Source organism: Corvus hawaiiensis, chromosome 24, assembly GCF_020740725.1.
Source record: "Corvus hawaiiensis isolate bCorHaw1 chromosome 24, bCorHaw1.pri.cur, whole genome shotgun sequence".
Classification (NCBI taxonomy): Eukaryota; Metazoa; Chordata; class Aves; order Passeriformes; family Corvidae; genus Corvus; species Corvus hawaiiensis.
The window spans coordinates 1,976,553-2,002,961 of NC_063236.1; the positions used below are offsets into that span (position 1 = coordinate 1,976,553).

At 61.3% G+C, this 26,409-nt stretch overlaps 4 protein-coding genes across 8 annotated transcripts in view; 2 read left to right on the plus strand and 2 right to left on the minus strand.

Annotated features, from left to right (window-relative positions):
- Nucleotides 1-1,695: 1,695 nt before the first annotated feature.
- CELA1 (chymotrypsin like elastase 1) lies at nucleotides 1,696-5,030 on the minus strand. The gene is made up of 9 exons (XM_048328329.1): nucleotides 4,970-5,030; nucleotides 3,816-3,963; nucleotides 3,378-3,582; nucleotides 3,180-3,280; nucleotides 2,805-2,930; nucleotides 2,581-2,717; nucleotides 2,175-2,320; nucleotides 1,943-2,092; nucleotides 1,696-1,828 (listed from the first exon to the last, which is right to left on the minus strand). Exons 1-9 carry the CDS (start codon nucleotides 5,028-5,030, stop codon nucleotides 1,811-1,813), a joined length of 1,092 nt encoding a protein of 363 aa, XP_048184286.1. The 3' UTR covers nucleotides 1,696-1,810.
- GALNT6 (polypeptide N-acetylgalactosaminyltransferase 6) lies at nucleotides 4,571-15,242 on the minus strand. The gene is given in 12 exon segments (XM_048327802.1): nucleotides 4,571-5,437; nucleotides 5,588-5,740; nucleotides 5,854-5,955; nucleotides 7,187-7,318; nucleotides 7,773-7,973; nucleotides 8,073-8,190; nucleotides 9,162-9,396; nucleotides 9,482-9,631; nucleotides 10,649-10,700; nucleotides 10,702-10,822; nucleotides 11,596-12,187; nucleotides 15,159-15,242. Coding segments are annotated over 11 exon segments (1,866 nt in total). The 5' UTR covers nucleotides 12,084-12,187; nucleotides 15,159-15,242; the 3' UTR covers nucleotides 4,571-5,323.
- A 206-nt stretch (nucleotides 15,243-15,448) lies between these two features.
- Nucleotides 15,449-22,520, plus strand: LOC125337749. 3 transcript variants are annotated; one of them, XM_048327818.1, is made up of 4 exons: nucleotides 15,456-16,119; nucleotides 17,632-17,785; nucleotides 18,535-18,998; nucleotides 19,912-22,520. In XM_048327818.1, the coding sequence occupies exons 1-4, from the start codon at nucleotides 16,075-16,077 to the stop codon at nucleotides 20,068-20,070; spliced, it is 822 nt and encodes a 273-aa protein (XP_048183775.1). In that variant the 5' UTR covers nucleotides 15,456-16,074; the 3' UTR covers nucleotides 20,071-22,520. The 3 variants fall into 3 exon arrangements, with proteins under 3 accessions (XP_048183773.1, XP_048183774.1, XP_048183775.1); XM_048327816.1 differs by having other exon boundaries at nucleotides 15,449-16,119; nucleotides 18,535-22,520; XM_048327817.1 differs by having other exon boundaries at nucleotides 15,450-16,119; nucleotides 17,663-17,785; nucleotides 18,535-22,520.
- A 951-nt stretch (nucleotides 22,521-23,471) lies between these two features.
- SLC4A8 (solute carrier family 4 member 8) overlaps nucleotides 23,472-26,409 on the plus strand; it is a 27,278-nt gene continuing 24,340 nt past the window's right edge. For all 3 annotated transcript variants that reach the window (XM_048327791.1, XM_048327792.1, XM_048327793.1), the window contains exon 1: nucleotides 23,472-23,631. In XM_048327791.1, the coding sequence (XP_048183748.1) occupies nucleotides 23,587-23,631 (45 nt within the window). In that variant the 5' untranslated portion in view covers nucleotides 23,472-23,586. The remainder of the gene's footprint in view (nucleotides 23,632-26,409) is intronic.

The window sequence follows — 26,409 nt, forward strand, 5'->3', positions numbered from 1 at the left end:
AATCCCCTCCCTTGACCAGCTGTGGTGCTGGGCCTGGTGCCCTCATTAAGGAAACTTCCCAGTCTGAGCATTCCCAAGATTCTCTGGCTGTCGCACTCTCACCTCAAGAGACTTTCGCTGTGGGGGCTGGAGCCCCTTCACAGCAGTGTCTCCAGTGATCCGACGGGCCCCCCTGGACTCCTCACATCCCCCAGTCCCAAGGTCAGGCGCTGTTTCCTCAGCGGTTCCAGCCCTGGTTTCCCACGGCAGTCTCAGTGTCCTGTTCCGTCGATCCCGGGGCAGTGACACAGGCACAGCCTGAGCTGCTGCCTCTGAGGAGGAGCCCCAACAAGGGAACCCCTCGGGTTTATCCCCTCACAGTCCAAGAGTGCAAGTTTGGCTCTTCCTCCCAAATCTTCGGCCCCTCCCGTCTCGCCCAGTGTCCACCCACCTGGCTGTGCCACTGCTCTCCAAAGGGTCGGCAAAGGCTCAGCAGTTCACAGTCTCTGGTACCACCCAGAGCTCAGCCTTCATCTCAGCTGCAAGCTGAGCTACTGCACCAGCTGCGTTCCTGGCACACCAAGCACGGAATCCCAGGATTCCTGAGGTGGGAAAAGCCCTCCCAGCCCGTCAAGGCCAAGCTGTGCCCGATGCCCACCTTGTCACCAGCCCAGAGCACTGAGTGCCACCTCCAGCCCTTCCCTGAACACCTCCAGGGATGGGCACTCCAAACCTCCCTGGGCAGCCCCTGCCAATCCCTGAGCACCCTTTCCCTGGGGAAATTCCTGCTGCTGTCCACCCTGAGCCTGCCCTGGCCCAGCCTGAGGCCGTTCCCTCTCCTCCTGTCCCTGTTCCCTGGGAGCAGAGCCCGACCCCCCCCCGGCTGCCCCCTCCTGTCAGGGAGTTGTGCAGAGCCACAAGGTCCCCCCCTGAGCCTCCTTTGCTCCAGGCTGAGCCCCTTTCCCAGCTCCCTCAGCTGCTCCAGCCCCTTCCCCAGCTCTGTTTCCTTCTCCAGACATGGTCCAGCTCCTCCTCAAGTGTTTTTCTTGTTGGGAGGGGCAGAAGTGGACACAGCCCTCGAGGGGCTTCAGCAGTGCCAGGTGCAGCCACCGCTCCTGCGGCCACCCCGGTGCTGGGAGGGCCATCTTGCTGTCCTTGGGCGTTTTGTTCAGCAGGACACGACAAAGGGGTGAGAGGAACCCCCAGGGGCCACTGGATCCGTGCAGCGGCGTCTGTTTTGGGCGTAAACTGGGTGTTTGGGGCACGTTGGTGCTGGCGGTTTGCCCCCGGGCTGGGGGGTTGTGGCACAGCCGCAGGATGCAGCTGAGGGACGAGGAGGTGACAGTCCCCGAACCCGGCATCTCTCATGGCCAAGGAGGTCCGTTTGGGAAGAGAAACGGAGCGAGTGTCAGGGAAAATCGCGATGGGACGGCCCCGTATCCTCTGGGTGTCCCCCGCATTCCCAAGGATGCGCCTTGCTGCCCAGGAAGGGGATTTGCAGCGTTTCCCCCCCCTCTGCCAGCATCTCACAGACGCTCGGGCTGCCTCGACAGCTCGGAGCCGGCTCCTGCTGCCCAGGGCTCTTCCCTGAGGGGCGAGGAGGAGGAGGAGGAGGAGGCGGGCAAGGGATGGTGCGGGGCATGGGAGCGGAGGAGGATGCCGGGCCGGAGGAGGAAGGATCGGCGGGCGCGGGACAAGGCAGCAGCGAGGCACAGAGACGGGAAGAGAGATTTTATTGGCCCCGGCTCGGGGGCGAGAAGGCCGGAGCGCGGCGCGGGGGAGTCAGGGGATGTCCGTGGGCGAGGGCGAGCGGGGGCTTGTCCCGCTCTGCTCAGTTCTGGGCGATCACCTGGAAGGGAGAAGGGGCCGGGCTGAGCCGCGCGGGGCCGGGGCCGGCGCAGAGGTGCCCCGAGAGCGCTGGGGCTGAGCCCCGGCCCGGCCCGGCCCGGCCCGGCCGCCTTACGCTGTTGATCCAGGAGACGTAGGCGGAGACGCGGGTGAACACGGTGGGTTTGCGCAGGACGTTGCAGCCCAGGCTGGACACGAAGCTGGTGACGCCGTGCACCTGGTACTGGCCATTGACGGCGCAGTGCAGGGGACCGCCGGAATCGCCCTGCGGAGCGAGGAGCGGCGTGAGCCGGGGCTGCGGGGGGCGCCGGGGGTGCCGGGGGGCAGCGCGGGGCGCGGGGCCGGACCTGGCAGCCGGAGCGCACGCCGTCGCCGCCGGCGCACACCATGGTGTTCTTGACGGTGGAGCCCCAGTAGGACGGGCTGGAGCAGGTCTGGTAGTCCACGACGGGCAGGTAGGCCTGGAGCAGGACGCTGGACAGCTGCCCGTTGGCTGCACGGACCCGGCGCCGGTCAGCGGCGGCTCGCAGCCGCCGGAGCCCGCAACGGCCCGGCCAAAGCAGAGCCGCGGCCCCCGCCCAGCCCCCCGGCCCCGTCCGTCCCCCCAAAGCTCGGCGCGGCCCCAGCCGGCGCTGGGCACCTGCGTGCCCCGAGCGAAGCCTCCTGGGGCGGCCAAGCGCTCCGAGAGCTCCCTGGGCTGCCGGCGTCGCCCAGCCTCGGGGGAATTTGGGGCGGGGGGAGCCCGTCACTCACTGCGGGTGAGCCCCCAGCCGGTGATGTAGCAGGAGTAGTTGTTGGGCAGGATGGTGCCCTCCTGGGGCAGCACCGCCAGCTGCACGGCGCTGTTCAGGGTGGCGGAGCCGCTCAGGCGGAACAGGGCGATGTCGTAGCTGCGGCGGGGAGGGAGAGGATGTTACAAGGACCCCCGGGCCGGATCCCGGCCGGGCTCCCCCCAGGTCCCCTCCCGCGGGCCTTACCCCGCGGCCGCGTTGTTGCTGTTCCAGTAGGGGTGGACGATGATCTTGCTGACGCTGAAGATCTGCTCGCTGCCCTCGTTCCTGTTGAGGTTGTGCTCGCCGGCCACCACACGGTAGTTCATGTTACTGCCGGGAAGGTGCAAAAACACTCCTTCAGCCCCAAAGTACGGTCATTCCAAGCGTGAGCTGATGCGGAAGGGTCAGAGCAGGGAGAGGATGCTCCCGAAACAGCCCCGTGGAGCCCCTGCCGGAGGAGCCCAAAAGCCCTCCAAGGGCGGCTGCGCTGCGGCTTGGGGCGGCCGGACTTTCTCCTTGGAAAGGGTTTTGGGGGAAAGGAGCTTTCCCGAGAGGAAGGAGGGGGCCCGCCCTGCTCACTTGTTCACGCAGTGGGCGGCGGTCATCACCCAGTTCCTGCGGATGAGGGAGCCCCCGCAGGTGTGGTGCCAGCTGCCCCCGGAGTAATACTGGAGGGAGATCTGGGGAGGGGGCGAGACACGGGCAGGGGGGGCTCAGCGCAGGGTGCCGGGGCGAGGAGAGCCCCGGGATCGCCCTTGGGACCCCGGCAGGACTCACCTGGTAGGGCCAGGCGTGCGAGCGCGCCTCGGTCCCACCGACCACCCGCTGCATCCCATCGAGATCGAGCTCGGAGCAGCGCCCTGGGGACAGAGGGACGGCGTGAGTCCCCAGCGGCGGGGTCAGGGAGGGTGTCAGGAGGTGCCGAGGCCGAAGGCTCCGGGCGGGACTCACCGCAGAGGGCGAGGGCGGCGAGGAGCACGAGCTGCAGCATCATCCTGGAGCGCGGTGTCCACGGCGGCACCGAGGCGCTGCCCCGCGGGCGCTTTAACGGGGCCGCGGGAGGAGGCGCGGGAAGGGAAGCAGGTGCCGCGGCCCCAGCGAGCGGCCTTGGCCCCTCTGCCAAAGCACACACGGCGCCGAGGCCGAGGCACCCCACGGACACCCCGAGCGTCCCTCGGCTCCGGCTCCCGCGCAGACGCCGCCCCGCGCCGGCACCTTCCTGCTCCCGTGTCCCGGAGCCGTGTCCCGAGGTTGTCCCGGTCTCGGCCCCGGGGGGCCTCGGCTGCGGCTCTCCGTGGCCTTGATTTGTGGGACGGTCCCAGAGTCTGATCCAGCACCCGAATGGAGCCGCAGCGTTGCTGGCCTGGGGAAATCGAGGCACAAACGGGGCACGACCTCCAGCCCCTCGCCAACCCCGCGGCACAGCCAGCGCTGGAGCAGGGCCGGGGCTCGGCCTCCCCGGGGCCTGACTTTGGGGCTAAATGAAGCAGCGCCACGGTTTGAAATAAAGCCCGGAGTTCTGGCCAAAACGGTGTCCTTTTTTACCCCTTCAACTCCACATTGAGGCTGTTTAGGGGGGGAACTTTGGCCCTCGAGGGACAGGCATTGGCAAACAGCATTTGGGACCACGGGGGTCATGGGCTCACCCAGGTAAAGAAAAATGGAGGAAGTAAAAAGCCGCTGCTGCCGTTCTGCCCTTATCTCCAAGGAAAACACGAGATTTCACAGGGACACAATCTCCAAATGATCCCGTGTTGGTTCTATCAGCACCAAGGGCACACGGCGAGGGACAGCGGCAACGGCTCCGCCCCACGCAGGGACACCCCAATCCAAAGCTGAGCCCCCAGTTGTAGCACAAAGGGCTGTAGACTCATTTTAGGGCTAAATAGGGAGTTTCTAGGGCAGGAAGAGGGAGGGTTATAAGGTGAGAGGATTGTGGGGAGCTTGGAAAGGCTAGAGACAGCATTTGTGTAAAATAAATCATCTCTTTATTTGAGGCTGTGTGTCTAGGACAGGTTCTCTCGCCTCCTGCCATGTCCAGGAGGATTTTGCACCCACTATAAATGAAATGGCAACAAAAGTGGCAGCTACAGGAGTTGGGCTAGACAAAAATTCAGGAACAGAGGAGACGCGGCACCCGGGATCCTCGTCGGAAGGATTCTGTGGTGCCATCCAGGGAAACTGCTCCTGTTCAGCCCAAGCAGAATCGCACCCAGGAATCATCATCATTTAACAATAACAAACCCCCCAAATCGAACTTCCCTCCCCCTCAAATCCAACGTGATTCCTAAGGCACAGATCCCAACTTCTCCCACTGCCCGCCAGGGGCCACCGCAAGCCACGATGCCCCCTTACGGGAGGAGCCCCACGGTCACCATCCTCCTCCTCGACGGATTTCCCCACCCCGATTCCACATCTGCGGAGGCACATCCACGTTTTTAATGCCCGATGTGAACTGAAGAGTCTCTGGCTGGAGCCGGGATGGGGAGGACGAGCAGCGGCTTCCGAGGAGCACCTGCAGGAGCGTCCCCACACGACCGCTGCGTTTTGGGGTCCGTGGGGTGCCCCCGGCAGAGCCCGGCTCCCAAAGGCACGGGATTCAGTTCAAGGCAGCCACGAAATGCAGCATATTTAAGGCTTTCACTTCTTAAAGCGAACAAGGAAGGTTTTTGGATCCTGGTTTCCTGAGCGTGGCCGGGGCCGGCCGGGGGCTCCGCTCCCTTTTAGGTGAAGGACCAGAGCTGGTGCGGGTCCGTGAGGTCGCAGGGAACCAGCGCCGGGTGCTTCCCCCGGGCCGTCAGACACATCCCCGAGGCCAAGTTCTTGATGAGCCGGTTCTGCCGAGAAACAACCCAAGCGGTCAGCGAGCGATCGCGGGGTGAACGAGGGGCGTGACCGAGGGGAAGCGGCACCGGGGAAGCAGCGCCGTGGCGGGCACGATGCCGCCGTGCCCGGGGGCGGTGCCCGGCACGGAGGGATCTCCTCACCTGCGCCAGGTCCCACTCCTCGCTGGCGGGCACCCGGCCGGGCTTCCCTCGGAACTGGCACTCGCCCAGCTCGGCCGCGCCCGCGCCCGCGCGCAGGCACAGCTCCTTGCCGATGTTGTGGCGCAGCTCCCGCTGGCTCGTGTACTCAAAGTACTGCGGGAAGAGCCAACCGGGGCCGTCACTGCCGCGCCCCGGGAGAGACCCCCGGGGGAAAACCGGGAGGGGGGGCAGGCGGCGAAATGATGGGGGTGGCTTGGGGGGCGCACCTGGTTGCCCCCCAGCCCGTGGCAGGGGTACATGATGAGAGGTTTCCCACCGTGGTTGTTCTCCCCGACGTCCAGGCAGCTCTTGGTGCCCTCGTTTTTTATCTGTGGGGTGGGGGGAAGAGAGGTGGGGGTGGGGGGAAACAGAAGGGGAGAAAGGAGATGGAAAGAGGGGGAAAAAGAGAGAAAATGACGAAGGGAACGGGGGGGGGGGCAGGGTAAAAGAGGGGGGAGGGTGGAAAAAGAGGAGGAAAACGACGGGGAAGAGGGGAAAAGGGGCAGGAGTGAGGCAAAAGGGGGGGGGGAGGGTGGAAGAAAGAAGGGCTCAGAGGAGCCGGGGTAGGACCCGCCTCAGGTTTGGCTGTGCGGGGCTCTGGGTTATCGCTGTGCAAACACGATTCCGGCACTCAGCACCGGGTCCGGGTCCCGTGTCCTTTCCAGGACACGAGGAACGCCCAAGCCAACGCCTCCGGCACACGGAGCAAAGGGAAAGCTGCCCGGGTTGAGGTTTCAGGAAATAAAGGTGAATTAAAAGCTGGACGGGAGCCAGCACCCAGCACCCTGTCACCGCGCTGTCACCGGGCCGTCACCTGGTCGTGCCGGCTGCGGTCACATCGCCCTGGCTGAGGAGAGGCAGACCCAGTTTGGGGGAAAGGGCTTTTCTGGCGGCTCCATCCCTGAGGATGGAGCCGGAGCTCCACACCCCGCCTGTCCCGACTGCTCAGGGATGGAGCTGGAGCCCCTCATCCTGCCTGTGCTCAGTTCCTTGGGGACACAGCCAGAGCTCCGTGTCCTGCCTGTCCCCAGCTCCCTCAGGGATGGAGCCAGCCCTCCACATCCCGCCTGTCTCCACTTCCCTGTGGATGGGTGGATGGGGATGGGGTCCTGCATCCCGCCTGTTCCCAGAATCCTTCGGGATGGAGCTGGAGCTCCGCATCCCGTCCCCAGCTCAGTTTTCCCAGCCCTCCCTGTGCCAGGGCACTGTTCGGGGCTCAGGGAAGTTTTCAGCTCTTCCCCCGAGTTTAACCCAAATCCACGTTCCTGTGGGTTCTCCACCCTGGAGCTCACCCCAAACCAGCTCTGCCAGATTCCAGCTCAGCCGGAGCCCAGACCGGTCCGGCCAGCCGGTGACAGAGGTGGTGACAGACAGACACAGTGAGCAGTGACAGACACGGTGACAGACACAGCGACGGGTGACAAACGTGGCAGCACCAACCCCCGTCCCCTGCGCTGGTTTAATGCAAATCCCCCAAACCCAACCTTTGGGCACTTCCCCGCTCCGCTGTTCCCACCCAGGGCCGAGGCCTGCGGATGCTTTGGCCATCCCGGCACTTACGGCTCCGTAGAACGTCGGGGTCAGGTCGGGCACGAACATCTCGGGGTAGACGTTCTGCAGGTACCAGGTGAAGTTCCTGCAGTGCAGCCGCTCCCGCAGCCTGCGCCGCTCTGTGATGTCACCAAACGTCTTCTATCAACGGAGTCACGGGAGAAAATTAAAGTCACCTCCGGAAACAGCAGGGAAAATCCCAAAAAACTCCTTTCTGAGCTGGGGCTCAGAGCTGGGCGTCACCCCAGCTTTGTCATCACCCCTCACGGTGTGAGCAGCACTGAGACAATTGGAGGGGGGGGGGGGGGGGGTGTCACCTGGCAGGTACCCACGGGCTCCACCAAGAGCTCGGAGATATTTTGGCACAAAGTTTTGGTGTTGTGAAAAAAAAAAAAAATCATACAAATCGATGTTTTCCTACTGGGAAACATTCTGGCCAAAGAATTAAAAGAAAATAGGCTTTTGGCTACTTCTGTCCACCTGTGTCTGGTTTCCCGCCCATCACCCCCCTCCCCCTGCTCAGGTGGAGCTCCCAGCAGGACCAGCCCCCCCCCCCCCCCCAATAGAAGCAGTAGCCCCCCAGGGTGTCCAGTACCTCTCTGGCCATCTGGGAGGCTTGCTGGTTCCGGCGGTAGAAGATCTCCTTGTAGTCGTCCATCCAGACCTCGGCCAGGCGCACCTGGTTCCGGGAGATCACCTGGGTGCCCTTGGGGAAGGTGTGGGGGCTCTTGGAGCGGAACACGTGGCCCACGACGGAGCAGGGGATGATCTCGACCTGTCCCCCGCACTGCCACACCTGCGGGGAAGCCACACCTGAGGCGGGGGGGTCCAGCCTCCGGGCCCCCCAACAGGGAGCTCCCTGGAGGTGCCTTTGAAGGTGACCCCCCGTCCTTACCCTGAAGGACATTTCCACGTTCTCACCCCCCCAAATCTCCATCTGGTCGTCGTAGGAGCCGATGTGCTCAAAGTAGGACCTGGATATGGCAAAGAGGCCACCTGCGAAGGTCGGAGACCTGGGGGGGCCAAAGAAGGGGTAAAACATGAATAAAAGGGCGGAAATCTGAGTTTTGGGACATCACAGCCCCAAAATCAGAGCCCCCCCCATCCAGCTGTGGTGGCTTTGGTGGACAGGCTGGGCCCGGCTGCTGGGAGGGGACAGAGGTGACAGCGTGACACGGAGGGGCCTCGCTGCCGGCTGGATTCAAAGTGAAAAGGGGATATTGTTACCAAAAACCTGTCGCCAAAACCAGGGGGAGGTCAGAGCTCGGTGCCCCAATCCCTCCTCCTGCTTCCCTAATCTTTTCCATCTGAGGCTGGAACAGAACCTCGCCTTTATTCAGGAGAAATAATAAACCCCAAGGATTCGCTGAGCTGCTGGAGACGAGGCAGCGCCGGGAGCCAAGCGCCCGGCTGGAGGTAAAAGGGGCCTTTATAGGGACAGGAGCGTCTCCCAGGTGACCTGTGCACAAAGCCAGCCCCGCGGCCGCGGTGGGGACGGGGCCAGCCGGGCTGTCCGGTGTCTCCCCGTGGGAGCACCCGGCTTGTCCTGGGGCAGCAGCGGAGAGGTGGGAAAATCACCCAGGCTTTCTCTGCATGTAAAATAGAGGGATAAAAAGAGGGATTTTGGTACAAGTCTAATCCGCAGGTGACTTGTGCTGCTGTGCCAGTGCGGGGGCACCTGGGCATGCGAGGGTGAGAAGGTACAGACAGCAATTAAATCCTTAATGAGAGACTCTGCCGGAGGCAATTGCAAGGTCCGTCCCCCAAGCCTCAGGCGAGGTTTGTCCTCCACCACCCCCCCAGCTCTGACCATGCCCGGGAACAAACCCCCTGAGATCCCTCATGCCAAGAATCCCCGGGGAAAACCCCACTGGGAAGGGGCAGCACCGCCCACCCGGAGGCACCAAAACCAAGGAAAACACCAATTCGTTGGAAAAAAAGAGCAAACCCAGCTGGATAACGAATCCCCCCGTGCTGGGCTTACTTGATGGGGAAGGTCTCATCCTTCCTGCGCTGCCTCTCCCGGGGGGGAACGACCTCCCAGCCGAAAGTCAGGCTCCAGTCGAAGTTGCCCCGGCTGTGCTGCTTCCCATTCTGGACGGGCTTGGAGAACTCGAAGGTGTTGAGGTCGATGGTGGCGATGTCGGGGCTCACAACGGCCGTGGGCTCCTCGGCGATGCGGGACAGGAGCGGCTCCAGCCACCCATGGAAACACTCGCCTGGGACATGGGGCAGGGTTGGAGCGGGGCAGCCCCGCTCACAGCGCCCGGGAGCAGACACAGAAGTCACAGGGTGGGCACTCACAGTGGGCATCCAGGAAGGTCAGCACCTCCCCGCTGGCCACGCTGGCCCCCAGCAGCCGCGCCGTGATGAGCCCCTTGCGCTCCCGCTGCCGCACCACGCGCACGATCTGCAGCTGCTCCACGTAGCGATCCAGCTCCTCCTTCAGGTACTCTGCGGGCGGGAAGAGCATCCGGATCCATCGGAGAGGCAGGTGCCGGTCCCTGCATCCCATCCCATCCCATCCCATCCCATCCCCTGCTGCTCAGACCCTGCAGCCGGGTTTGGGTTCAGGGACACCTGAACCTTTGCCCCAAACCCAAGTGTATTTTTGGCTAAAGAAAATGAGTTTTATGAGGGAAACTCCCCCTCCCGTCTAATCCCTCTCTGGAGAGGGACAGGGAATGACAGGGTGAGGAGGTCGCACCCCTGTGCTTGAAGTGTCACCAGGACCAAGTTGTTTCTGAGGGAAGGGACAGCGGACATGGGTGACCAGAGGAACCCGGGATTTCCTGGCAGATGCAGCCAAGCCAGGAGCTGGAAATGGCCAAGTGAGAGCCGGGACCGCCGGAAAACCGTCCTGGGAAGGGGACCCGAGTCCAAGCCACGTCCAGCCACAGTGGGAGCCAAGTTCCCGGGCAATGAAGCCCCGCGGCACCGCGAGGTTGCTGCTCCTCGGGAACCCGCGGGCGGAAAGGGAGAATTTATCTGGGACAAAGGCAGAGTCCGCTCCTCCCAGCGCCCCGACACTGAACCCCGCTTTAATTAGCTCGGGGTGCTCATTAACGAGGGTTGCAGCTGGCTGGGGGTGGAGGTTTGTGGGGCACCCGGTTTGTCCCCAGGGCTGGGTTGACAGCGGTGCTGGGGAAGGGAAAATCCCAGAGGTGCTCCGGGGTGGGTGTGGAACGGGGAGCGGCTGTTGGGAGATCCCGGGATGTCGGGAGCCTGAGCCGCTTCTCCGAGTGGCTCAGAGCTGCTGCTTCCAGGCATGGAAAGGGGCTTGGCATCCCCTGCATCCTGCCCGGGCTCCCGCACCCCTCTGATCCCGCATCCTGCCAGGGATTCTGCCTCCCTCTGGTCCCCGAATCCCCCCACCGCTCCCTCACACCTCCCTGGGGCTCCTGCACCCCTCTGGCCCCACATCCCACCACGCCTCCTGCATCCCTCTGTGTCCCCGTGGCCCCCACCCACCATCCGTGCTGGCATCATCCACCAGGATGACCTCTCGGAGCAGCCGAGCCGGGGGACGAGTGCAGGACGCTGTAGACTGTCCGAAGCAGGGTGGACCAGGCCTCGTTGTGGAACACGATGACCACGCTGGTGGTGGGGAGGGGGGGGCAGCGCTTGAACTTCTGGTCGATGCACCTGGGGGACAGAATGGGGGGGGGGTGAAGGGGGAGGCACGACCGGAGTGACCCCCCCCCCCCCCCCCCGATATCCTCCTCCAACCCCACAGCGGGGGAGCAGCTCTGGCCCCTCCGGACTCATCCCTGCTTTGATTCCCATTGATTTTGGTTGAGTGAGTCCCGCTCCCGGCCCCCGTGTCCCCTCTTTGTCACCGCTACACCTGCTAAGCACGGATAATCGCCTGCCGGCGCGGGGGGCTGGATTCCTCCATCCCTTTCAAGGCTTTTTCCATCCCGAATTCCCCCCGTGTCTCCCCCATCCCACCCCCCCGCGCGGGCAGGGCTGGGGGGGCCCCGCTTTAATCCGGCAGCCCCTGGCCGAGGGCAGGCGGGGAAATCTCTGGAGTTTCCCCATTTCCCTCCCCCCCTGCCCCAGCGGGGTCCGAGGCTGTTCCACTCGGATGAGAAAAGAAAAAGTCTGACCACTGGAAAAAAGGAGGGAGAGGAGGGAAAGGCGGGGAGGTGCCGGAGCCACCAAGCAGGTACAGGGACACACAAAGAGCCTGTTGCCACTAAACCCACCCCCAAGGGGCCAAAAATAGGGAAAAATAAGAATAAATAAATAAATGCATTTTTTTCATCTCTGTCTTCATTCAATCCCCTGCCAGTGCTGGCTGACGTGCTGGCCCAAACCTGCTTTAATTTCCTCCTAAATTTAAGGGAGTAAGCGGCCAGATTTAAGTAAGTGCCCATTTTTAAGTGGCCCCGGGGGGGCTTGGGCCCGGCTCTCACTCGGGGGGGCGGCTGTCGGGGCCCAGCGCCCGCTGCAGGGAGATGCGGTCGCTGGCGAAGGCGTTGAAGCAATGCTTCTCATAGCCCCGCTCCTTCTCCTTCGTCTCCTCGGGCGTCCAGCGATCCTTCTTGAAGGCTTTTCCGTCGGCCCCGGGGCTGGCGGGGTCCTGGGGCGGCCTCTCCATGAGCGGCCGCAGCTCGGCCGCGGTGTAGACGCCGGGCAGGCAGGAGCGGGCGCTGGGCAGCGGCTCCGGCGGCGGCTCCGGGGCCCCGATCTGCAGCCGCGGCATCGAGTCCCGCAGGTCCCGCACGGCGCCCAGCATCAGGTCCAGCACCTGGTCCTTGCCCTGCACGATGTTCCTCAGCCACGGCTCCTCGCCGGGGTCCTTGCGCCCCACGTCCTTCTGCAGGATGAAGAGGAACAGGACGAAGACGGCGCCCGCCAAGGCCACCTTCAAGGGGCTGTAGCGGCGGCGGAACAGCCTCATTTTGGGGTTTTGGGGGGGGTTTGGAGGGTTCTCCGGGCTGGGATGGGGGTTCAGGGATGTGGGGGCTCGGGGAGCATCACGATGCGCTGCTCTGCTCCAGCGACCTGGGGGAAGGAGAAACACCTGCAGTTAATTCCTGGGCTGGATGTACTGATCCCACTGATGTCAAAACAGAATATATGGTACTTGAGACATAATGTATTGCACTTAGAATAGATTCTATTGTACTTAAAGCGGAACATGTAAATATGCAAATAGGCAAATATATAAATATATGAATATATAAATATATAAATCAAGGCATGGAACAGTTTGGGTTGGAAAGGACCTTAAAGACCATCCAGTCTAACCCCCTGCCACGAGCGGGGACCTCCCACTAGACAAAAACTCAAATTATTAATAACAAACAATAATAAATTAATACAATAGCAATGTAATATATTAATATATCGACATAGTAATGCAATATCAGTAACATATTAACGCATCAATATCGCAATACAATATTAGTAATATATTAATAGAGTCATATAATATTAGCAATATGTTAATATAAAGTCAGGCACAAGCAATACCTGTAAAATTCATTCCCTCCCCAGCCCTTCCAGCCCCTAAACCCATCCCAAAATTAAAACACCAAGAAAAGTGCGGGTTAATAAATGCCGGAGGATGTGCAGGACCCCACCACCACACCCGGGACACCCCCCCCCCCCCCCCCCCCAAAGTTTCTCCTGGGTCTGATCCAGAGGCTGCAGCCTCCCCCCGCCACCACTCCTCGCGCGCCAAAGTTAACACAGAGCCAGAAATTTGCCAAAATATTTTTGGCCGCTGGGAAAAAGCCTTTTCCTGGGCATTTTCCTGCCTGCGAAGGAAAACTCGAGCAGACCCTGCAGAGCTCCGGGTTCGGCCGGGTTGGAGCAGCAGGTTCGGTGTCCGATGCCGTGTCCGGTGCTGCGGCCACCGGGAGCTCGGCGCCAGCTCCCAAATTTCCCCCGGGATCCGTCGGAGGCTCTGAGCTTCCCACCACCCCCAAACTTCCCGCGGCTCCTCTTTGTGAGCCGCGGCCGCCGGAGCATGGACGAGCCCGGCGGGATCCATTCACCGCCATCTCCTCCTCCTCCTCCACTTTGGGGTCCCCCCCCCTTCCCTTGATTCCTTTTTTCCCTTTTCTTTTAATTCTCTTGGAAATGGGGCGGGGAAGGGCACCTGCCACAACTTCAAGGGCGAGGAAGTTTGGGTTGGGGAGGAGGAGGAGGGTCCCCGGGGTCCCCGCTTTGAGCGCCGCGGGATCAAAGCCGGACCACGCTCCACTGCCAAGGGCGCGCGGCCCCATCCAGCGGCTCCACGGAAAAGCAGAACCAGGGAAAAAACATCAATCCCCTCGTATTTTCTGCCATTTCCTCGGAATTCCTGCCCGCAGCTGAGCGAAGGTGCCCCCACCCCACCCCACCCGTGCCCCTGAGCACCGAGGTTTTCATCGCAGGGCGCTGCCGTGCAAGGCGGGAGAGGGGAAAGCAACGGATTTTGGGGGAAAATCCCCCGTTTCCATTAACCGCGCATCTCTCGGAGTTTCCTTCCTGCCACGTTGCTAACGAAGCTCGTTAGGTGTCGGTGCTAATTAACCCCAGAGGGACACTCAGGTGTGTAGGTTGCACCGGTTGTGCACAACAAGAGCGGCCGCTCCCGGGGGGCCACAACCTCCTCCCCAAAAGGGCAAAAAACCCCAACTACAAGTTAAAACCCCCTCCCCAAAAGGGCAAAAAACCCAAATACAAATTAAAAAATCCCCCCTCAAAAGACCGGGGTGGATTTGGCACAGAGCCCCAGTGGGAGCTCCTGGTGCACCTGCGCCCTCTGCTCCAGGCCCCGCAAACTCCCAGCTGGATTCTGCTCCATCCCGTCCAGCCCAACCCGAGAATCCCGTGTGCTGGCCCTGCACCCTCGAAAAACAACATGAGAATGACCCAGTAGAGCCTGCTGGGGTCAGAAAAGGGGGAAAAGGGGTTTGGTGGGAATTCGAGGAGCATCCCCCGGTGGTGTGGGAGCGAGGGATGGTGGGAAGAGGTGGAAATCGAGAGATCCTCGTGGAGGAAAAAAAAGGAAAAAGAAGAACAAGTGAATGACACCGAAACTGCCGCAGGCGAGGTGGCCACGGGCTCCACGTGGCAGCGAGCCACGGTGACATCGGGAGTGGCAGGGACGGGGAAAAGCCAGGAGCGGGAAGTGGGGCGCAGCAAGGGAAAGCCGGGGTTGTTCCCGGTGGGATTCAGTTCCAGTGTGAGGAACTGGATGTGCTGGGGAGTGCAAGGGGCACGAGCTCACAGGAAGCAGATTCCTGTCGGGCTCCCCCCGTCCAGGTGCTGCCCTCATCCCTTGGGATGAGCCCCAGGGGTCCTGGACCCGCTCCCGGTGGTGTGGGATGGGAGCCCCGGGGGATGGGGGTGTGTGAGGGTCTCTGCCCCGACAGGGGTTCTGGGGTACCCCGTGGGGCTGACGGGGGCCGGGTCCTCCCTCTGCCCTGCCAGGAACTGCCACAGGCCCTGGAGCCGCTGGGCTGCTCGAGGGGCTCCATCCGGACCCCCCCACCCCGGGGAGCTCCATCCCAGAACCACCTAAACCCCCTTGCACGGAGGGGCCTCTGCAGCGGGACCCCCGAGCACCCAACCCCCAGGAGGAGCCCTCACCAGGACCACCCTGCTCCCCTTCCCCCGGGGCGAGCCCTCCTCACCGGGAGCCTCCTGTCTCCCTTGCCTGGAGGGGGTGGGCCACAGCAGGACCTCCAGACTCCCTCCCCGTGGTGGGGGGCTCCGCACCGGGACCACCGGGACCCCTTCGCCCAGCGCAAGGACTTCACACCGGGACCCCCGGGCCCCCTTACCGCAGAGGGGGGCGCCGCACCGAGACCCCCGGGACCACCGGACCCCCTTTCCCTAGGGCGAGGGCTGCGCACCGGGACCCCGGGACCTCCTTCCCCCGGCAAGGGCTCGGCACTAGGACCCACAGACCCGCTTACAGCTGAGGGGGGCTCAGCAGCGGGACCCCCGTCCTGTCCCGTCCCCTCTCCTCCCCTCTCACCGGCTCCAGGGCGGCTGCGGGGCCGCAGGTGCGTCCGGGCGGGGCGGAGCCACCTGCGCTACCTGTTCCCCGCCCCCCGGGACAGGTGCACGGGCCGGGGCCGCCGCGGTCCTAAAGCCGCCTGTCCCGGGGAAAACGCCGGGTCCTAAAGCCGCCTGTCCCGGGAAAAATGCCGGGTCCTAGAGGTGCCGGTCAGGGAACAACGCCGGGTGCTGGTGCCACCCACCGGCCCCGTGCCTGAAATGGGGGTGCCGTGCTGGGGACCAGTAAATGCCTGGCACTGGGGACACTGGGAGCCTCAGGGACCTATAGAGGTTACAGGCTGTGAGCCCAGGTGTGCTGGGACCAGTAAGGGAGTGGCACTGGGCGTGCTGGGAGCCACAGGGATTTATGGAGGTCCCAAGGTCATGACCCCAGGAGTGCTGGGACCAGTAAGCGGCCGGCGCTGGGGGTGATGGGAGCAGCACGGGAAAACCCCCGGGCCCGGGCGGGCCCCATCACCCAGCCGAGGATTTTCCTTTGGCTCCGGCGCTGCGCGGAGGATTTGGGAGATTTGAGCAGGAGCAGAGCGAGGATTAATCGGGATTATTGGGATATTCGCTGGAATATTAACTGGCTTACAGGGGATGAGGTCTCCGGGGCACAAACACCCCTCAGCCGCAAATTAAAGCGCTAATGAGCTGGAATAAGGCGTGAGGGGAAACTGAGGCACCGCCTGGAGCCAACCCTCGGCCCCCACGAGCCCCCCGGGGCCTCCATCGCCCTCCCCGGGGCTTTTCCGAGTTCGGAGCCGCCGCTCTCGCCCATTTCATTTCCTGCTTCGGAGGTTTCGCTTTTCGCTCAAAACCCGAAGGGGAAATTCCCTCCCCCAAATTTGCTGCTGCTCGACTTTCGGGCAGCCGCCACTGTCAGCGCGATGTCACCGCGGCCACCGGGCAGGGCCAGGTCAGTCCCCACCACGGTAAGTCACTTTTGGGGGAAATTAGAAGGGTTTTGGGGTCCACGCCGGGCTGGGCCGTGGGGATGGGATTTTGGGTGCCCTGAACCCGCCCCGTTCCCCCCCGCCGGGTTCCGCCCCTCGCAGCCGCTCCACCAACCCCGCAAATGGGGCGTTTTGTGCTCCCAAATTGCTGCTTTTAATTGCAGTTTGGGAGAGGCTTTTTCGGGACATGAAAAATCTCCTGCTGTAGCTTCGTCCTGGTGGCACCAATCCGGGGAAATGAGGAGGAGCTGAGTCCCGAAAAGCCCCAGCAGGGATGGAGTGAAATCCATAACAAAATCTTCCCAGGCTTGTTAGGGAGTGACGGCTCCGGGTCACGCTCCAATTAATAATTAATTGGCGTCTTTCTATACAACTCTCAGGCAAAATAAAACTTGAATTAGAGGTGGAGTTTGCTGCCTCGGGGGGTGAAAAATATGTTCGGTTTTAAGGTTTTAAGGAGCAGAGGAACCCCAAAGAGCCAGAACTGGGGCGAAGTTTCCCCTCGGTGTGGGGCGAGCACCGAAATTCCCTGCGCTGGGAGCAAACCTTACCATTGCCTCTGAGGTTTTCCTTGCTCCAGGTGCATTTCCCTCGGGATTTCTGCCCTTCATCCCTCCCGGGGAATCCACAGCGTCGGAGGCGGCTCCATCCAACCCTCCAGCCAAACCCCTAATTTGAGCCAGAGCTTAAATTGAACGCCGAGCTGAAACTTTCAGCGCTGAGCGGCAGCAAACCTGGAGGAGCTGACAGGAAGCCAGGCTGATTTGCATATTTATGCTAATTAAGATCGCACGAACCTTTCAGATCCCCTTTGCAGATGGTTTGCAGATTTGTGCCCAGCTTTGGGTTTATTTATTTTTTCGCCCAGTAATAATTGGTGCAAGATGGGGAAGCTGGGAAGTTTAATCTGTAATAAAGCAGGGACAAGCGTGGGGAGCACAATTTTCCTCCGTAATGACAATATTTGGTTAATTGGTACTGGGTGGGCCTGAGCTGGGTGGTGCTTCCCGGGGTATTTTTGGGAGGAGAAGGGGCTGAGCAGCTCAAAAAAAGGGAATTGTGTCCCCACCCTTGGATGTCGTTCCTTGGATGGATTTGTAGTTGGGGTTTTTTTTTTCTCTCGTGCCCAAAAAATTCGATCCTTTGGTACTGAGTTGGAAATACAGCTTTTTCCAGGTAGGTTTTTTTACTGAATGGGATTTTTGGGTTGTTTGGAGCTCGCAGAAGCTGTGGGGGAGAGGTGGAAAAGCCCAGCTTGGCTCTTCTTAGGAAGATCCACTTCCCTTTCCTTTTTTTATCTGTGTAAATTATGAGAGAACCGGGAATGCTCCTTTCTGTGCAATCCCACACACCCACAGCACCCGGGATCTCGAGGTACCGGCAGCACCAGATCCTCGGGCTGGCCCTGGCAGCTCCTCACTGCCTGTGCATAACGCCAGTTATCAGTGGATGATTATTATTATGATTATTAATTATTATTACCATTAACAGGTGGTCGTTCCCTCTCCTCTCTCCTGCCCAGGTGTGAGGGAGATGGAGGAGCTGTTCCTGCAGCTCTGGGCGGAGGTGGCCAGGCTGCAGGAGCTGTGCTTGGAGCAGGGGAGGCTGCTCCAGAGGCTGAGGGCCAGGAAGGGGCCAGTCCTGGGTGAGTGGGGCCTGCAGTGTCCCCAGAGCGCACATTTGGGCTGGCAGGGCCGTTCCCACCTTTACCCTGGCAGGGCCGTTCCCACCTCTATCCCGGTGCCTGCAGGAAGCTCCCGCGGGAAGGGCGGTGGGGTGAAGGGGCTTTGAGCAGGAGCGAGCCCTGAGCCCATCGTGGCTTTTGGCTCTCGCTGCTCAGGGACACTCCTGGTCCTGGGACCATCACTGGGAGGGGGTGGGAGCTGGGGCTGGGGGAGGATCCGCAGCCCAGAAAACACCCAGAACCCCCTGGTTTTCCAAGGATTCCTCCTTCCCATACTCTCCTGTTCCCCCCAAACACTCACATCACTCCCACGGGGTCTGGCACCATTTTCCCAACCATAAAATGGGAATTTTGTGGCCAGGAGGGTTCGGTTTGGACAAAGCTGTGCTGGGAAAATGCAGCCTCCCTGCCCTGGGGCTCCCTCCTGTCCACCTGTGTCCTTCCAGGACCTAAACCAAAGCCTTTCCTGGGATGAGCCTGGAGTTTGGGGGCCCAGGGATGTCCCGGTCTCCTGAGGGAGCTGATGCTCCTCCAGCCCTCCCTGGTTGTCCTCAGTGTCCTTTCTCTGCTGGCCCAGGCTCCAAAGGAGACAGGGGAGCTCTGCCAGCCCGGGGGTTCCCCAAGCCCGGCAGGAAAATGGGGCAGTGGAAAGGGAAAACAAACCCTTCAGATTGCCAGGAGTGACCCCTCTGCCTCGCTCTGTCCCGAAGACATCCCGGTGTCGCTGCCCATCCAGTGCACGGAGGACGCGGTGACGGGGGAAGGCCAGAGGTCACCTGAGAGCCACCAAAACCACCCAGGGGCTCCAACATCCTCCGCATCCAACCTGGAGGGCTCTGCTCATCCCATGGAACAGCCCCAGGCCGCCAGCAGGCTCCCCCTGAGCCCTGGGAACGGCGTTGGAACCGGAGGCGCCGCAGCTTTTGGCAGCACCGAGGGGGAGAAGGGGGATGTGCCCACCTGGATGAGGACCTGGATCCTCCCTGTCCCCCGGGAAGGAGGGAGAGCTCCCTGCAGCCCACGGGGCTTGGAGACACTAAATCCAGGGGCTGAGGGCTCCTTCCTAAATCTTCTGGACCTCTATGAAGCCCCAGAAGTGCTTGAGAGGGAAGATGCTCCCAGGGACGGGGCTCTCCCTGTGGAGGCTCCGGTGGAGATCCGAGGGCCTGTGAAGGTAATTCGGGAGGCTGGACGGAGCTGCGGCATCAGGGACTCTTCATCCTCCTCTCCATCAGTCCCGGACCCACGGGAAGTGTGGCAGAGTGGGGTTATTGCCCTAAAAAGTCTCTGGGCACCCAATTTTCTGGTTCCCAGGGGAATTGGGTACAGAAATCCCCCGGGGTCCCAGCCAGGACGTCCCTCCCGTGATCCTGGCGGAGGCTTTGAGGATCCCCTGGAGGAGTCAGCTGGGGGAAAAGCTCTCTCAGTCTCCTTTGGGTCTTCCAGTTAAACAGCTCTGAAGTATTTCCTTCCTTCTCCCGGATCTCTCCACCCCAAAACACATTTCCAAACCATTCCAAATGATTCCTGTCCTTCTGAAAGGACTTTTAAAGACCTCCTGAGCTCTGGCCCCTCAGTCCTCCTGGTGAACCTTCACCGCAGTCCTGGGTCCCTGGGATGCCAAACCCATTTTCTTTCATTCCTTTTCCTAAATGAAGCCCTTAACAATTCTTCCATGGCTTCAGGGGCTGGGTATTCCCGGGGTTAACTCCTGATTTTGGGCCGTATTTGGGAGGGAGTTTTTTAAGGAGAAGGGGGAAGTGGGGCCGTGTCTGTCTGGGGAGGCCCCAAGGGGCCCTATCAGCACCCAAAGGACAACGGCACAGGGACAAGTGACAAATGGGCTCCAGTTTGCTGCTCAAAGCCAATTTTCCTCCTGGTTTGGCTCATTGGAAGCGCTGGGGAGGCTTGGGAGCCACGTGGGCATGGGATTGTCCCGTGGAATTGATGGAGGGTGGAGCGAGGGGCGGCTCGAGCTCCCCCAGGCTCCAGCCCAGCCCTGTTGGGCACAAAAAGGTCGGGTTCTGGGGGCTGCCCCAGGCCGCTCCTGGGGGGCTCTCTGTCCCAAATCCCTCTTTTCCTTGCAGACGTCCTGGACTCCGGGCTGGGTGCTGGAGGAGGGAACGCTCGGGCCTGGCCCTGCCTGCGAGGCCGCTCCGGCCTGTGACCTGCGCCAGGAGATCTTCCCCCCGGATGCAGCGGGACACGCGGAGTATTTGAGCCACATTTTGGCCCACCTGGAGTAGGACTTGTCTTCCCTATGGGAAATCCATGGATTTGTACCTTGACCCACGGGACGGGCTCTGGACATTCCCAAGCTGGACTTGGTGGCCTCGGAGGGCTCTTCCAGCCCTGGGGCTCTGTGGCTGATGAGGATCCTGGGATCCTGCTGCTGGTTTGGGCTGGGAGCAGTTTCCACCTTCCTCGTCCTCCATGCGGAATTTGGATCACCTCGGGTGTGTTTTGGGTTACTGATCTCCGTGGATATCGAAGTGGATCCCATCCCGGGCTCTGGAGGTGTGAGGGGGAGCTGCAGCTCCCGGGAAAAGGGAATTCCTCAAAATTTGCCTTTGACTGAGTGGAAAGGAGTCTTCCATAAATAGTTAGGGATGTCTGGAAAGGCACATTGGCTTTTTCTGGGAGTTTGGAGGGTTGAGTGGGAGAATCTCAAGGTTTTTGGGGTCACTAAGAATTATTTTAATTAATTAACAGTAATTTGGGTGTTTTATGGCACTTCCATCAGTGGTATCCATGTGTTTCCAATAGGAATTCACTGCAGAAGTGGGGAATTGAGGCACAAAGCATGGACCAGCTCCAAATCCCTCTTTTCTTTGGGAAAAATCCCATCTCAGGCCTTTCTATTTTGCACGTTTCTCCCAAAGTGAATTTGGCATCTCCTGTTTGAGGAAACTTGTGTTGAAATGGAGAGCCAGGATCTCCTCTAATTCCAGGCATCGGGAATAATTGGGATCTCCAGCTCCAACATCTCCTCTTTGGCAGCACAGAGCAGTCAGGAGTGACGTTTCTTCCTCAAAACGGAGCCACTTTAATGGATTTACTCGTGACAGAACTCTGCGTGTCCCCAGGGTCCCCGGAGCCACTTTCCAAGACAAATCCCACAACTCCTTTCCCTGCATCTGCAGCTTTGACCTTGGATTCTCCATCCATGGGGATACTGGAGCTGCTTCCAGCCCTGGGTAGAACCGAGGCCTTTATTTCCCTGAAAATGGGTTTTTGCTGGGTTTTCTTGGGATTTTCTCAAGGTTTTCTCCACATCCCAGTGAACTTTCCCACCACCGCCTCCTGCTCCAAGTTTCCTCCTGTGGCTCCTCAGATTAACCGGGATTATTTGATGGGGTTTTATGCTCTTCTTAGGGGAGAAACCCTCGTTTCCCAGGCGAGTCCCTGGAAGCCGCAGATCCCAAAGCCGGAGCAAAGAACCCATCGATTCATTCCCATGGATTGGTACCAAATCGCCACAGCCACCCGGAATGGCCGGAAGGAGAATCCAGCCGGGCTCCCCTCACCTGGAGAGCATGGCCGGGAAGTTGAATTCCCAAAGCAGGAGCGTGGATGGTTTTCCTCAGGAGTCAAAGCCGCCAGCACGGGGCTGGTGCGGCTCCACAGTGCCCAAAATCCTGTGGAAAATCCCACTGGGAGCGTTTGGAGTGAGCCACAAGGGAATTTTGGGCTGATCCTCCATCCCTAGTGAGCTGGGAGGGACAATGATGGAAGCTCCACACACCTGGCCTCTCTCGAGGACATTTTTAGCTGTGGGGGTGATTAATCCCCCCCTCCCAGCTGGTCCCCAGGGACACGGAGCTTCCTTTTTGGATGCAGCCCTTTCCAGGGCAGGAATGTGCCTCTGCCTCCGAAATAACTTTAATTGCAGGGTGCTGGTGGGGCCGTGGGTGGGGTGTGGTTGTTGAGGCCAGGTTGGGCTCCAGGTGGGTGGGAGTCGTTTTGGGAAAGGCAGGAGCTGGGCGAGGGCAGATTCCCGTAAGGAGAAGTTGGAAAATCAGAATTGGGTGAAAGCTGGGCCAGGAGAACTCGGGGATGAGGGTGTCCCGCTCCAAGCGGGGATGGAACCGGCCACAGCGCTCCTGGGGAAACCACGGCAGCAAAAACGCAGCTGGAAACGGCATTTTGGGTGGGAAATGTTCATTTTTGAGGGTTTCTAAATTCGGGGTCTGGGCCGTGGGAGGGGGAAGGGGCTGCCCAGGTGCCGGGCGTGTCCTGACACCGAGCTCTGGGCACTAATCCCAAAACACCCCCAGATTCCAGCACCCAACTCCTCTGGGGCCACATTTTCAGAGGAGACAAAAGAAATGAGGGTGGGGCAGGGCAGGATTTCATCCCTCTAATGGGAGACTGAGGAAAAAGGGAAATTTCCTGCCCAGGAACAGCACTTCTCTTAAGGAAAAACTCTCTCCTGTGGCTGTCCCAAACCTCCTGGGAACTGCCATTGGAAATGAGGGAGAGGGGGATCATCTCTCCCCCCATCTGCAGCAGGAGCCCATCTGTGCCACCAGTGAGGATGGGAAGTCATTCATGACTCTGTTAATTAATAACTGACCCTCGATTTTCATCCCTCATTAAAGGAAGGGAAATGTTCCGTGATCCCGTTGTGTTTGGACACGAGCTCGAGGAGGCAGAGACTGGAAAATGGGATAAAAAAATGTGCATTTCCGAGCAATTCAGTGACTTCCAAGTGTTGTTTTTGGAAGAGTTTTAGGTGACAGCTCAACCCTCCCAAATTTCTGAGCCTTTCCTGCTGGGACAAGGGGCTTTTTGGGGAGCAAAGGGCCAGGTTTGGCCTCAGCTGGGGGGAAAAGGGGGGTGGGGGATGGTGGAGGAGGCCAGGAGGGGACAGGGGGGGTGAGGGGGAGGTTATGGGGTTTGGGGTGGGGATTCTCGAGGGGATGAGAGTGACCGGGGGGGTCAGGATGGGTCTGGGGGGGCCAGGATGATGTCGGAGGTGTTACTGGGCAGGACCAGGGGGATGCTGGGCAGGGATGGTGGAGGGGAATCGCGGGTGCTGCTGAAGGAAGCTGGGAGGGGGCTGGGGGGGTCTGAGGGGATTTGGGGCTGACGCTCGAGGGGATCAAGGGCTGGTGCTGAAGCAGAGTCGGGGCGATGCTGGGGGGGATCAGGAGGATGCTGGGGGGGACCAAGGGTGGGCGATGGATCTGGAGAGGGGGCTCTGAAATGCTGGCGGGGGTTGGGGTGAGAGGGGAATTGGGGTGATCCTGGGGGGGTCAGGAGAACGCTGGGGGTGCTGCTGCAGCGCCCCTGGGAGAGGGTAATGCTGAGGGGGGGCTCTGAAATGCTGGAGGGGCTGGGGGTGAAGCTGGGGGGAATCCGGGTGGGGATGGGGGCAGGGGGATGCTGGGGGTCAGCTGAGGGCAGGTGCTGCAGGGAAGGAGGGGGCGGGGCTGGGGGCTAGCGGGGTGAGCCCGGGGGCGATTTCGAAGGCGGGGGGGGGAGAGGGGGGGTCAGTGCGATGCTGGAGGGAATCGGGGCCGGGGGCGCTGCCGAAGCGAAACCCGCAGGAAACCCGCCGGGCATCGCCCCCCACCCGCCGGCCCTGCCTCCTCCCCCCGCCCTCCTCCTCCTCCTCCTCCTCCTCCCGCCGGCCCTGGGCGGGGTTTGGCCCCGGCGCCGGGCGATGCTGGAGCCGGTGTGAGCGGCACCAGGGCTGCAGCCGGCGGCGGCCCCCCCTGGCCCCCACCCCGGGGGGGTGCCCGGGCCCCGGCCCAGCCATGCCCGCCGGCAGCAACGAGCCCGATGGGATCCTCAGTTACCAGGTGGGGGGCGGCGGGGGGGATGCCCGGTCCCCCCGGTGCGGCCGGAGGATGCTCCGTGGCTGCTTCACTGCGGCATTTCCGACCGGGGCGGGTGAAGGGGAGCGGGGGGGGCGGGGAGGGGAGGAATCTGCAAGGGGGGGCCCCAAGGGGCGTGCGGAGGGGGGTGAAGGGCATCGGCGAGGGGGGAGGGGTCCCTGAATTTTGGTGCCGGGGGTATGGAAGGGGGAGTCCGGCCTCTGGAAGGGGGGGCAAGGCGGGGGGTGCAGAGAGGGGGCGAGAGGGGCTCAAGGTGGGCGCAGGAGGGAGGGGAAGAGGGGGGAAGGGCACCTGCGTGCTGTCTGTTGGGGGGGTCCCCACTGGGCCCCCGCCCGGCTCCTTCTCCGCATCTGGATGTGCCTCCCCTCCCTCCTGCCCCCCCCCCCCCCCCCATCGGCCCTTTGGAGAGGGGACAAAGGCCACTGTCCCCGCCGAGCCCCACGCCACCCAGTCGGTGTCGCCCAGTCGGTGTCACCCAGCCGCAGCCCCGAGGTCCGGGGGGCTCCGGTGTTGTGTCCCCAGTCCGTGCCCGGTGCCGGGGGGGGGGGCAGGGGGCCGCTGGGTTGTTCCCCCCCCTTTTGGCGTCTCCTTGTCCCTTGCCCCCTCCCGCACCCACGGGACCGGCCGGAGGAGCCGCTCTGGGTGACCACGACAGGCGGCGAATTAATGAGAGGTTGGGAATAAATTAATCTGCCCAGAAATTACAGCAGGAAAGGAGTTTCTGTCCCCTCAGCACCGGTGAGCGTCGTGTCCTGGTGATGCTCGGCTGAGACCAGCGTGGCCCTCCCCAGCCCCATTTTGGGGGTCCCGAGACCTGTCCCCTCCCCCATTTCCAGCTGTGTCCAGTCCCGATCCCAGCTCAGCTCCTGGCCCAGGAGCCGGAGGGTCCCTGGGGGTGACGCGGTACGAGGGACCCCAGGGATGGGGATGGAGGGGGTGAGGGGGGGTGTCCCTGCTCTGCCACCTCAGCAGCCCCCAGGTACCCCCTGTTGCCCTCATCCCGTAAGAACGGTGGGTCAGTTATTAATTAATTATTAATTACACCTCGGGTGAGAAGAGTGACATCAATCCTCCCCACGCTGCTGGTGGCCGCTCCTGGTGTGTCCTGGGCTGGGGACCAAGAGGGCTCAAAGCTGGTCCTGAGCCTCTGCTTGGAGCTTTTCTTCATCCTCAATTACCCCAAATCTCCTCAGAGCAGGAGTTTTTCTTTCCTAACCTGAGGAGTTGCAGGGAGTCAGGGAAACTGAGGCAGAACCCCCAAAAATCCCTCTGGGGGACACAGAATCCCAACAAAATATGGATTTGGAGAGGGGGACGGGATGCACTGAGCTCGTTACGTGGAGGGGGATTGAAATGGGCTTTCCTGCTTTGCTCCAGCCACTCCTGATTTCACTCCTAGTAGCAACAATTCCTTTCTGTCTCCCCAAAAAACAACTTCCAGGTGGCCAAATTGAGTTTTTTCTTAGAAAACAGAAAATTGAAACAACTCTGGCTGCTCTGAAACTCCAGAGTGAGCGATGCCAAGCTCGGCATCCCCTTTCCAGCCCAGTTTGGCTGGTCTGGTGGTTCCCAGGCGGTTGGCAGTGAGGAAGATGGAGAGGGAAGGCTGGTACCCATCCAGGTATCCTGGGATAACTCGTGGTTTGGAGCCATCCCTCCTTCCCGCTCCATCCCATCCCCAACCCACGGGCCCACGGCCATAAAGTCCTGAAGTCCTCCCGAATTTCCTCTGGGGAACAACCCCTCCCGGGCCATCGGAGTGGCCTGACTGAGGCTTGGGGGCTTTGGAGTTTCCTTTGGTGGCACCTCTGTGTGGTTTTGGGGACGCTGCTGCATCCAGGGAAGGGTGATGGGATGTCGGAGCACCCATGGACCCACAGGTGCCCACCTGCCTGTCCTAAAGCTCCTGGAGCTCCAATCCTGATTAATAACCCAGCAGTGGGGCTCTGAGCTTGGATCCCGGCGGGATTTTCCCTGCTCAGCCCTCGGTGTCGCCTTCCCCGGCCGGGTCATTTTACACCCGGGTCACCTTTCCGGGCAGGTGACCTTTGAGTCCGGCGGCGCCGGGGAGGAAGCTCATTAAAGCAAACGAGTCTGGAGGATGGAGATGCTGGATTAGCTCAGCTCAGGAAGCCAGGCAGAGCTGGAGAGCGAGGAGAGGAAAAATGGGGCTTGTCCGGACTCTCCGTCCTGTGGCAGGACTGGCTCCGGCTGACGAGGATCCCCCAGAGGATGGGGCTCGTGCCAAAGAGAGACCTTCCTGGAATTCCCTGACTTTCTGCAGGAAGTTTGGATGGAAATCAGCCCTGCCCATGATGTCTCTTTTCCTGACAATTTGTACCTCACTTGTTCTTCGGGAATTTGGGTTTAAAATTCACCCAGAGGCTGATTGTCCTTCCCCTGGCAGGATGTGGCGTTTACACCCCATTCCGCAGAGTTTTCCATAAAACAGAGCTGGGTTCTTCCCGTCTGCTGTGTTCTCCAAGTGGGCAGAGTTTTGGGGAGCGTGGCTGTAAATAATCCCCGGCTTGGCACTACGGATTCCGATTCCATCCCTTTTTATCTCTGGAGCTGAGGGGCACCAGGTGCCACCTTCTCCTGGGGGAATCCAACCCCCTGATCCATCTGGAGGCTCACCCAAAACCTGGGACTGACGTGAGGATGGACGGGAATGGAATGTCCTGAGCGGGAAGGGACCCACGAGGTCACGGCAGTGACAAAGTGACCCTTTCTGGGAGAATC